The sequence below is a fragment of the Bos grunniens genome, chromosome 14 (assembly GCF_055505025.1).
Source record: "Bos grunniens cultivar Pamir isolate PY7600 chromosome 14, Bosgru_T2T1.0, whole genome shotgun sequence".
In the NCBI taxonomy this organism is placed as follows: domain Eukaryota; kingdom Metazoa; phylum Chordata; class Mammalia; order Artiodactyla; family Bovidae; genus Bos; species Bos grunniens.
The window spans coordinates 16,233,011-16,245,611 of record NC_141178.1 but is presented as its reverse complement, the minus strand read 5'-3'; the positions used below and the strand labels follow the sequence as shown (position 1 = coordinate 16,245,611).

Sequence of the window (12,601 nt, the reverse complement as noted above, 5' to 3'; positions counted from 1 at the left end):
AGGCTCCTCTGTCCATGGGATTCTCCAGACAAGAATACTGGAATGGGTTGCCATGCCCTCCTCCAGGGGATCTTTCCAACCCAGGGACTGAACTCAGGTCTCCCACATTGCAGGCAGATTCTTTACCATGTGAGCTACCCAGGAAGCCCTCTTTTCCTCTTTGGTAACAATCAAATCATTAAACAACTGTCATCGTCGCTTATCACATGACTACAAGATTTTTCAAATAGACTTGACAGCCCTTCAGTTCAGTTCAGTTCAGTCGCTCAGTCATGTCCGACCCTTTGTGACCCCATGAATCACAGCACACCAGGCCTCCCTGTCCATCACCAACTCCCGGAGTTTACTCAAACTCATGTCCATCGAGTTGGTGATGCCATCCAGCCATCTCATCCTCTGTCGTCCCCTTCTCCTCCTGCCCCCAATCCCTCCCAGCATCAGAGTCTTTTCCAATGAGTCAACTCTTCGCACGAGGTAGCCAAAGTATTGGAGTTTCAGCCTCAGCATTCAGTCCTTCCAAAGAACACCCAGGACTGGTCTCCTTTAGGATGGACTGGTTGGATCTCCTTACAGTCCAAGGGACTCTCAAGAGTCTTCTCCAACACCACAGTTCAAAAGCATCAATTCTTCGGCGCTCAGCTTTCTTCACAGTCCAACTCTCACATCCATACATGACTAGTGGAAAAACCATAGCCTTGACTAGACGGACCTTTGTTGGCAAAGTAATGTCTCTGCTTTTTAATATGCTATCTGCTGCTGCTAAGTCGCTTCAGTCATGTCCGACTCTGTGCGACCCCAGAGACGACAGCCCACCAGGCTCCCCTGTCCCTGGGATTCTCCAGGCAAGAACACTGGAGTGGGTTGCCATTTCCTTCTCCAATATGCTATCTAGGTTGGTCATAACTTTCCTTACAAGGAGTAAGCTTCTTTTAATTTCATGGTTGCAATCACCATCTGCAGTGATTTTGGAGCCCCTAAAAATGAAGTCTGACACTGTTTCCACTGTTTCCCCATCTATTTCCCATGAAGTGATGGGACCAGATGCCATGATCTTAGTTTTCTGAATGTTGAGCTTTAAGCCAACTTTTTCACTCTCCTCTTTCACCTTGATCAAGAGCCTTTTTAGTTCCTCTTCACTTTCTGCCATAAGGGTGGTGTCATAGTTCCTGATTAAAAAAAAAAAGGATGCAAGAAGACAACCAGAGTTTCTAATTATTTTCAGCCAGAATTACACAGGCCAAGAAAGCAAAATACAAAAGCTTTTGGCTCTATATGCCAAATAATTTTAAAATATCACAGTGAGGACAGGGAAAGATGGAAATCAACGAGATTACTGGAATGATGTAAACATTTCATCTATTTGCATAAATACGTAAGTTTCTTTATTCTCATTTCCAAGGAACTTCGAATGATGTCCTGAAACAGAAGGTGGGGCAGGGGGAGGGGAACAACTCTCTGGTTGGTTGTGAGACTTGGCAAACACAGTTCTTTTCTGTGCCGTGATGTGAACCCACGTTCACACCTCAATTGTGATTCTTGCAAACCGATACTGCAAGGAGGCAGGCGGCCTCAGCAACACAAGGCCCCTGTCCAGCCCTGGCTGCTTGGACAGCATGTCCAGCAAGCCCGTCAGGCTAACAAACCCCAGGGCTTCCCCACAGCCAACGGCCATGGAAAAATCTCCCTGTGTGACAAAGCCAAGGAGAACTCTGGAGCAGTGAGAAGTCACAACGGGGAGGGGGCCTGACCACAAGCCCAGGGTCAGGGGCTGGGGCCCGGCCGCAGGGCCGCCCTCTGCCAGGCCCTCAGACGCGGCACGCCCTTGGTTCAGCCTCTTCTCTAGCTTCTTCTTCTCCTTCTGTTCCCGGATCTGGCTCTTGAATGGGTCGCTGTGCTTGGGCTCCTGGGGCCCATGGTACAGCTGATCGCGGGAGAGCTGCAGGAGATCCTCCTCGGCTGGGACGCAGATCAGGGTGTGCGGGCCAGGGCTGCCCTTCCCCAGCAGGGCCAGCCTGACCCACACCAGGGCCCTGGGGAAGGCGTCCAGCACAGCCGGGCAGGCCTCTCCGGTTAGTCCTTGCTGGCCTCTGCCGGCTCGCTGGGTCGCCTGACGGCCCCCAGGCCTGGGTCCGCACCAGGCTGACAGCTGCCTCAGTAATCTTCTACTCCTGCGTGAAGGGGGAGACAAGCCTTGTGAAGATACTTTGTTCATGGAGAAAATAAGCAGTCAGGAGACTGGTTTGCTAGAGTTCATTTGCTTTTTTGTTGTTGTTTAATACTCAATGTGGGAAAGGATCAAAGCTTCAATTTAAAAAAAATTAAAACTACACATTTTTACATTTTTGTAACGATCCGTTTCAGGTGTCTACTATTTCAAGACTGAGGACTAAAGGTTTAAAGCTGAAGACAGATTAAAAATAAGATGATGGGGTAGAATCTAGGCTGTATTCACAGTGGGAGGGTTAAAAAGTAACTGATAATTTTGATGGAAAAAGAAAGCCTAAGGGAGGGATATTTGTATGAAAAGTCAGAAGGAAAGATACAAAATTACAAGGTATTATACAGAAAAATAAGTATAAAGCAAAGGGGTGGCACACTTTTAAAATCAGAGCCCAGAACAAAGGGTAAATGATAAGCAGAATCTAATAGCCTACAGCAATACCACGAGCACACATTCCATACATTCCCCTCGGTGATACAACAGTATCACAATGAGAATGAATGAATCACCTCATCGGCCACAAACACAGGTTACTCAAAACCAATGAGAAGAAATCTAATTCAGCGATTTAAAGAAAGCTTGCAGGGGTTCTTCATTCCTTAAGACTATAACCGCGAGGGTACTGCTTTGTGAGCAAAGACTAAAAGAAATAGGTCATAAATGGCCTTGGTTTAGGTCTATTGAAGCGGTATTTTAAATCATTTCAGCTACATCATGCCCCAAATCAAGTGTGTATGACTTCAGGCTCTTCCCCAGGCCCTTAAGGATCCGCTGACTTTCCCTGCTAGAAGGTCTGTAAATTTACTTGGCCTTTGTGTAAAGGCACCATGACAACTTCTGCATCCTGTGGCCAGGGTCAGTATCAAAAAACAGACAATCCAAAAAAGGCATCCGGAAGTCTTGAGCACTTACCTCAGAACGCAAAGGGGGCTGCTGGCGGCACTCTGGCTGGCCGCCTCCTTGGTCCCCATCCCGGCTGGACAATCTGTGTCCATGACTCCCTCGGGCCCACTGGAGTCACACAGGGGTGTGCCTTGGTCGTCAGACAGCTGAGCAGTCCTCCCAGGCTCGGCAACACGAGGCACCCCATTTCTGCTCGAGCCACTCTCCCCACCACTTGGAGAGGAAGCTGCAGACGATTCCTCTGGAGCCTGGACTCTTGACTCCCAGTCTCGAGTTAACTGCTCCCAGGGACAGTAAAAAGGTGCCAGGGTGCCAAGCTTAACGTAGTTGGGCCGTTTTGCAGGAGGACGTCTAATGGGAATCAAAGAGGAAAACCAGTTTTGAACGATTTAGGATGGACAATCAAAAGAACCATGGGCACTGAACTCCATCTCTATTTAAAAAACAAACCTGCAGGGACTTCCCTGGTGGTCCAGTGGTTAAGAAGCCACCTGCTGATGCAGGGCACACAGGTTCGGTCCCTGGTCCCGGAAGATTACTGAAGAGCACACCGAGAGCCCGTGCTCCAAAACAAGAGAAGCCACCAGGATGAGAAGCCTGCACACCACAGCAAGCAGTAGCCCCCACTCACCACAACTGGAGAAAGCCCAGTGCACCCAAAAATAAACGAATTAATCAATAAAACCCCCAAATAAACAAATAAACATACAGAAAAGTTTTCAAAGAAATATGATTTTTTAAAAAATGATAATAACCAATTCTTCTGGCTGAGCTTTTTTTCTTATTGTTCGGTTTTTGCTGTAACAGATAATGCACCCACAAAGTCGCCCCATGGGCACCCCTCCTGAAGGACTGCAGGTAAGGTGTGCTCCTGCAGCTGTGCAGTGACGCCCCTGCACTCTCAACAGGGTTTGAAGTTGCCAAGGTGCAAGATGGAGGATGGTGAAGTTTCTCTCACCCTTGACCTCTGGTGACCCCACTATCCTCCGCAGAGTCACTGTCATCATCGGTTTCTCACATATCCTTCTACAGACATTCTTTGAACATACAAGCCGATAATGTACATATTTCTTTCTGTTTTTACCCATCTTGCACAAATAGTGGCAAAAAGATCCTGCGCTCTTTGCTTAATCTTATTCATTTAACAAAATATCTAGGAGATCACCTTATATCAGCACATCTAGACACCCTCACTCTTCTGCACGAGGCTCATGGCCTCAGTTATCTAGACAGACAGGGCATTATCTTCTGCAGGGCATTTTGATTATTTTCAAGCTTTTGCTTCCACAAACGCTGCTGCCACGAACGACCTTGAACACGTTGCACAAGGACAAGTATGTTCACAGGATCAAGTTCCGGGAGTGGAAGTGCTAAGGCAGCGAGTATTATTAGCACTTGCAATTTTGATGATTATCTCCAAACTGCCCTCCATATGAGTGACACCAGCTGACCTTTCCAGCAACAGGTAAGTGAGGGCAAACCTTCAGAAAGCCACAGACGAGTGGGAACCAGGGCCTGCTCTGGTACGTAACGACCCCAAGAGGTAGGGACCGGCCTGGTTACGGGCCCTTCTGGGCAGGGGGACTCTGTGAGAGCCTGCGTCTTCAGACTGACGGTCTCCTCGGGGACAGGCCCAGACCATCCTTCTGACTTGGCTTCTTACTATGTGCTGCACCCTAAGACCCCAAATGCACATGACCCTGCACCGGGGCTTCAGTGTGAGCCTGTATCCTGGAGATGGAACCAAACGCGCTCTGGACTCTGAGAGGGGCACCTGGTGAAGAACTCTCCCAGGGTACCGGCCTCACCCAAACACCTTTAAAAAGAGAGATGGACAATTTACAAAAAAGAGATAAAAAACGGTGAAAACACAAAAGGGGAGACAGAGGCGAGCTGCAATTTCACTCATACCTGATGCTAATGGAACGCACGTTCACGTCTTTGAAAGCTGGCAACTTGGAGGTTCACACGTAGGGCTAACCGCATGTTTGCTCTCCCACTTCATCACTGCCCACCACCATCCTCACATCTCTCTGCTGATAAGCCTAGATCCCACAGTTCAGTGCCTGCCTGACTCTTTGCAATCCCATGGACTGCAGCCCACCAGGCTCCTTTGTCCAAGGGATTCCCCAGGCAAGAGCACTGGAGTGGGTTGCCTGCCCTTCTCCATAGTTCACAGAGTCACTCCCTTTACACATACCCTCAACTCCTTCCCCCTGGCAAAGCCCATCCTGGTTACATGCAACCCTCCCCCTTCCCCAGCCCAGGACCAGACTGGCAGAACATGGCTGGGGAAGAGCACGCAACCGTCCTGAGGGGCCTCACTATCAACACACAACTCAAGTGGGCTCTTACATTTCTTACAAATCCCCTAGGTTTCTCCCGGTCACTCCATCTTCCACTCTCCAAGAACACCGTTTACATCAATTCCTCGCTCCTTAAATCTCTGACAGCCTCTCTCCCCCTTATTCCTAGGTGACAGCCTTGCCTATTTTTCACTGAGAAGACAGGCATTAACCATGCCTACTACCCAACCTCTCCGCAGAGTCTAGCCTACCTAAATCTGTAGCATTTCAGAGTCAGCCTTCCAGCCTATTAAAATGAGAGCGCTGAGCCTGATTCTACAGAACGCCACCCCTTCCCCTGGTGCCCCGATGCCACCCCCTCTTCCCTGCTTGAGGGCTTTGCTCTCGCAAGTTAGCCTCCCTCACCTCTCCTGGATCCCCCCACCAGCCTGGAAACATGCACTTCCAAAAAGAGTAAGCTCCACAAGGGCAGAACTGACTTTGCCTGCCCTGACCGCTGCTGTAGCCTCAGGGCCTAAAAAGGTTTTCGACACATGGCAGGTTCTAAATTAGCACGTGTTAAATGAATAAATGGGACAAATATGTAGAGACGCATAGGGAAAGCTGTTCATGGAAGCATAGAGCAAAAAAGCAGAAAGAACATAAAGGGCCACTGATAAATCACAGAATAGCCACGCTGCACCAGCCAAATCTGGCCCACTGCCAGGCGCCAGGTATGACCCATGAGCTAGGGATGGATTTACACTCTTAAATGGCGGAGAAAAACACAGGAGATTAATATCTTACGGCACATGAAAATGATAGGAAGTCCACAGAGTGAGCTGGAACACAGCCAGGCCCTCGTTTACACCAAGTGTTGGCAAACTTATTCTGTAAGGGGCCAGATGATAGCTATTTCTGGCTCTCTGGGCCTTGTGGTCTCCATAGGAACTGCTCAGCTCTGCAGCATGGTGCAAAAGCCGCCACAGAGGGTGTGTAGAGTCGTGTTTATTGACGTGGGAAAATTTTCCATAATATACAGTTACATGAAAAAAGCAGGTTTCAAAATAGTATATGTCATATAATGCTTCAAAAAAAAGATTCCAACTTCCCTGGTGGTCCAGTGGCTAAGACTCCACGCTCCCAATGCAGGGGGCCCGGGTTCAATCCCTGGTCAGGGATCTAGATCTCACATGCTGCAGCTCAAGTTCCTGCATGCTGCCACTAAGATCAGAGATCCTGCCTGCCGCAACTAAGACCTAATGCAGCCAAATAAACAAGTAATTTAAAAAGTAATTAAATTTTAAAAAAATTTACATATAGAAAAATCTGAAGGATGAGACATAAGCATTTCTGCCCACGACTATTTAACAAGCACAGAGAAGACCCTGCATGGGAGGCATAGGACGGCTGCCCTCAAATGGCCTGTGAGCCAGAATCCAGGAACCTCTCGCCACTCACTCGCCCACTTATTCGTCCATCATTCAAACCACAGCTCATCTGTTCATCATTCAAACCTGGAAAGTCAGACAGGGCCCATCTCTGTGGCTTCAGCCATGCATAGGAGAGCACGACCGTGGAGCTCAGAGTCAAGGAAACACAACATTCAATTATTCACCCATTCATCAGTCAACAAATACAAGTATTCGGGCCCACTGTGCACTGGCCAGGCACAGCAGATGCCACAACAAACTAGAGGGTTTCTGTGCGTCCAGGAGCCTACTGTATTTCAGCAGGAAATACACGTGCCCAAGGCTTCCTTTCCTGAGTATAAAGGAAATAGAGCCTCTCATCGGCCACTCTTCCAATGGAAAAAGAAAAGAAAACAGCCTAGATGGACAGATAGCAAAATGTAAAAACAGTGCATATCTCTCTGGACAAAAAGAATACACTGATAAAAGGAATATACTAGTTTATAAAGTATTTTTATATGTTTCCATACTTTGTTTAAAATTTCATAAATATATACTCCATTTATAACCATTACAAAAAAAAAATACAATGTCCATTTTTAGGGGTAGGGGTCAGTAGTGGGAATCTGTTAACAAGCGCCTGGAACTCAGGTCCACAGTTCAGGAGTTCACCATCGTCACTGAATCAAATAACCAAGAGAAGGGTTTGTAACCTGCATGAACTATAAAATCCAGCGATAGGGCCATCTCCTAACTAAGTAATGTCTTCTTAAATTATGTCTCAGGAATGTTGACAAGTCGAGGAACTCCACATTATACAGTCAGGAGTCCCTGAAGCCAGGAAAAACATTGCTGGTCAGTGTGCCTTCCCTTTAAGACAGAACACTAGAGAAGCCAGTCTCTTACCTCTTGTACTTCTCAAGAAGATGTTTCGCTTGCTCTTCAGCAAAGAGAACCCCAGCAGGGCAGTCTGGGAAATCATCTGGGACATTAGGCGACCTTTTATACTGAGAATGCACTAAGGTTTCTTTTAACCCTCCAACTCTTGCACCTCGATAGATCTAGAAGAAATCCCAGAAGGATTCTGTCATTTGTATGGGGAAAGTGGGAAACCTAAATACCCATCACAAAGAGAAAGAATAAATACACTGAGGACTTACTCTACAATGAGTTACCATACAATAGTGAAAATGAATGACTTAGAGCTTCATCAATCATTACGGAAAAAAAATTCTCAATGTTGAGTGAACAGAGCAAGTAAAAACATGTCAAATTTAGCTATTTTTTAAATTTATTTTATTAAAGGATAATTGCTTTATAGAATTTTATTGCTTTCTGTCAAACCTCAAGCTGAATCAGCTATAGGTATACATATATCCCCTCCCTTTTGAACCTCCCTCCCATCTCTGTCCCCATCCCACCCCTCTAGGTTGATACAGAGCCCCTGTTTGAGTTTCTTAGCCATACAGCAAATTCCCGTTGGCTATCTATTTTACATATGGTAATGTAAGTTTCCACGTTACAAATTTAGCTACTTTAGTTTGGGATACATACACACACAATTAATAAAACTATAAAAACGTGCATGATAGCAACAAACACCAATAGGGCCAGTGATTCCTTTGGAAGGAGAGAAGGAAATGGGATTGGAGAGGGATAGAGTGCTTCCAATGACCCTTTTATGTCTTCTTTCTTAAGCTGGACGGTATCCAAGTGTCACTTTCTGTATACTTGAAACAGCTCGTAAGTTTAAAGTTATCTTTAAAAATAACCCCACTCCTAAATGATTAAATATCTTCTGTACTATGCGTAAGGACTGAAATTAATTGCCTGCATGAATCCAACAGTCCTACATGTCCTTTATGTTCTCAAAGTAATTAGTTAAACTAACCAGGAAAACTTAAACACACGTTAGATTTTTAAGAAAATTTTTAGCTGCAGTTAATAAATGGATCCACACAAAAAACAACTGTATTATACACATCTATAAAAATTAAATACTTTGTTTTTAAACTACAACAAATTTCAAGTAAAAAAAACCCCAAAAAACCTCGTTTGTTGCCACTACTATTCAAAAATCAGGCCACTTTTAAAACCTCAAAAGTTCATCAAATGTCCGCACAACTCTTATTAAGGAACCTGGCTCCAGGGACTTTATGAAATTATCTCGTATCCAAGATGATAGCTCAAAGGGCAGAAAACTAGCACTCAATTTCTAGGCCCTGCATTAAGTCAGGAACATTTTCAGCACTTGGCACTCCCTAAGAGCGTACCTTGAATGTTGTAAGTGTTACTTACAAATGGAATCCAGAACGCCATGCCCCAGCCCTTTGGGAGCAGGATATCCCAGCCGCTTCCCCAGCCTCGTTGCTCATCACCCGTCACTTTTCCTGGTTGTTGAATCAAAAGTATAGGAACCTTGGATTCATGGGGACCTAAAAAAAGTTGTGACCCGGGCACCAGCAATTCACTCCTCTTCCGGTTTAAATCCTAGAGTGGAAGAAAATAATTCAAGACAAACAACTCTAGTCTTCCGGGAGATCCTACTGGGTCTCTCTATAAGCAGCTTTAGAAAGTTAAACACTCTTTTAGGAAGAAAACATTCTCAGTAAATAAACGTGAGCCATTTTTAAGTACAAAGTACTCCTCCCAGGAGTAGCACCTCCATAGAAGTGCTTTGGTAGAAAATGCCACATTGTCTTAAATTTGGTCTAGAATATACTAGATGATTCAATGTTCTAAAACAATATACATTCATTCTGCTCTTTCTTATATCAGGATTAATCTTATATTTTAACACTTTTACATTTACTTTGGTTAAGATTGGTGGTCATGGAGTAAAGGAGGTATGAATAATTAACAATTTCTCAAGGGAAGCAAGTCGGATAATACTCCAGCTCTTTGAGAAAATTTCTCATCAGGTCTTAAAACAGAAGGTGCTACAAATTATCTGTCAGGTGGACTGGAGGGAGTGGGTAACAACACCCTTTCAGATTTTTCTTGCCAGCTGTCAAAGGAGATGAGCAGGTAGGAGAAGCCGGCCACTCGACTGAGAAGACTACAGCAGAGACCACCTCCACCAGCTACAGAGTTTAACTCATGAACACCCTTCATGCATGACCAAATCTTGGGTCTCCTTTTTTTAACCCTTAGTCATCCCAAAGTATCTATGTCTATAGCCCCAGTGTTTCCTCCTGAGACAGATACCTGTCTCCTGGACATCTGCTCCTGGGACAGCCCAAGGCCTCTCAAACCTGGTTTACCTGAGATTGAACTCATCTTCCCCACTGTTTCACTCTCTTCCTGAAGGACACACAGTTCTCACATCTCATTCACTCATTCATTCATCCTTTCAAATATTTACTGTTCATTCATTTACGCATTCATTCAAATATTTCCTGAGCACTCGTGCTACACCAGGCACTTTGCTAGCACTTGGCAAGATAGGAGCGACAAGTCAGACCTGGCTCTGGCTCTCTTTCAGCTGAGCTCTTAAATCCAAGCGAGACTGCTGGAAGCTAACCCACAGGCTTCTCCTTTCTCACGTCCCATCTCAGAGTCCTGTCAGTTTTACTTCCCAGGTGTATGTTCCAAGCCCCAGCCCCTCCACTCCAGCCGCACTGCCACACTTCAGGCCCCCACCGTGCCATTTGGACTATTTTAAGGACCTCTTTCAAGGCCATCCAACCACGCATCCTCTCTCCAGCTCCTCGGGCCGCCTTTTCCCCATCCCTAGTCTCCACAACACTGCCAGAGTGAAATCTAATCATGTCATGGCCGCGTTTAAAATCTTCAATGGCCCCTAGTCTTCAGTCTAAATCCAAGGATGCCTCAAGATCTTTTACCCCTGATTCCCGTCTTAATCTCTTCAGTTCCATCTCCTGCCTCACCCTTAACTCCAAGATGCTGATCTGCTTGGAGATTCCTGAACAGGTCATCCTGGTTTTGGCCTGGGCCCTAGCCCTTCCTCTCAACTCAGACAATCCATTCTCCATCGTAGCCTTGGCTCCTGGCCCCTGGCCCCAAGAAGTCTGGTTAACTCCGACCATCCACCTAAGAGTTAGCTCAAACATCAGCTCCTCCATCTGGGAAGCTTCCCCCAATTTCCCTAGTCCGGGCTCAGTACCCATTCTTTGGGCTTCCTTCATACTCTGTACTTCTTCAACTGTATCCTAGGCATTTGCCCCATCACTGAATACAATACCTGGTGCTGGCAGGAGCTCAATCATTGTGAGATTACAGACAGAAAACATATAAGGGGAAAAAAATAATGAATGAAAAACATATTTAAACCATAAGATTATCATTTTTAAGAAAAAGTCTTTGTATTAATCTTTTCTAGAGATTATTCTTCTCTAAAACAGAAAAGAGAATCATTGTTTATATCATTAAGTAAAGGGATCAAAAGTCTAAAAATAAAAGGAAGTCTATAGGCGTCTATAAAGTATGAAATAACTTTAATGGTCTCTAGAGTGATGAATTGCAACCTGTTTTCATGACTTTACCATTAGTTACCTGATCCGAGATTTTATTCTCTGTGACACTCTTACAGATATCTTGGTTCCAGAGAAAGCTATGTGAACACTCCACCGGCACACCCTCCAGAAGCAGCTGTCTAACTTTCTCATTATCTAAGAGGGAAAAGAAACAGCCTTAAACCACATTCTTTAATTTAGGTCAGTAAGGGTCAAATTCTAAACGATGCTAGGGGACCTTCTATTAGAGGAAAATATTCTACAGGCATTTACTTCTCTAGAGGAATTTATTTACTTGAATAGAAACTGTAATTCTTACAGTTGGTTTCATAACCTGTGAAACAGTGCAGACTCCTAAACTTACTTGACATTTATTTTTAGTGTATAAGATGCAAATATTACATTAAATTGCCTCGAAATAACTGCCTGATTCCACAGGGAAGATTATTCTAGGCATCACTGCAGAGGCAAAGAACCACTTCTTGATCATATGCTCTGATTGCACAAGTTATACTTTAACTACAGGCTTCAGGGCTCTTTATATCATCCCTGACCAAAAAGTCCTGAGCTAAGAGATACCATCCTTTTTTTCTGTCCTTTTATTTCAAGTCTCTAATGACCCTATTTTTATTGAACTGAGTGAATTCCCCTTCTGTAAAATGTATTGCTCTCATTCTTTTCAAATGAATATATTTTCTGTGAACTATGTTGTTTCATCCCTTTAAACGAGCCACACCGGCCAAAAAGTGCTCCAGCGGGGAAGGCGGGGCGGGGGATCGTTTCAGTTATAAACATGCATATTAATAGAAGAGATATCCTATAGGAAATTATTTAAACACCAGGGGGAAAAACGTCTTTCAGATTTTATTTTGTTGGACTGAAGAATTAGAAGAAAAAAAAAGAAAAAAAAAATCAGACAATTCATGAGTTTAGGCTAAGGTCCTAAAATGCCAACACAAAAGATCACTCAATAGAACATACCCACATGAGTCTGATGGCTGAAAGAAAAAAAAAAAAGTTGGAAGTGACTCTGCAGTTGTGATGCAGTGAGACTGTGAGATTGGTGGTCAAGACGGTTCAGAAGGCCCTGAACTCACTTCCTCACATGGGCACAGCACAATCACAACTGTTTACAGAGCAACTACGTACGAGAACATCTTGAAGACCAGCAGAAAAGACTTCCTACGGCTAAAGAAAATAAGGAACTGGAGAGGAAAGGTAGAAACCTGGTATAGTCAAGCCACACACTCCCCAGGGTAGGCAGATGGGGTAGGTGACCCACAGAAAACAGGAGGAGAATCACAA

At 45.0% G+C, this 12,601-nt stretch overlaps 1 protein-coding gene across 1 annotated transcript in view; it reads right to left on the bottom strand.

Moving 5' to 3' along the window:
• Positions 1–1,359: 1,359 nt before the first annotated feature.
• The window catches only part of POP1 (POP1 ribonuclease P/MRP subunit), a 35,109-nt gene continuing 23,867 nt past the window's right edge, over positions 1,360–12,601 (bottom strand). Inside the window, exons 12-16 of the mRNA XM_086336050.1 lie at positions 11,337–11,452; positions 9,120–9,311; positions 7,728–7,882; positions 3,134–3,475; positions 1,360–2,168 (exon numbers count right to left, since the gene is read on the bottom strand). Of these exons, the coding sequence (XP_086192176.1) occupies positions 1,517–2,168; positions 3,134–3,475; positions 7,728–7,882; positions 9,120–9,311; positions 11,337–11,452 (1,457 nt within the window). The 3' untranslated portion in view covers positions 1,360–1,516. The remainder of the gene's footprint in view (positions 2,169–3,133; positions 3,476–7,727; positions 7,883–9,119; positions 9,312–11,336; positions 11,453–12,601) is intronic.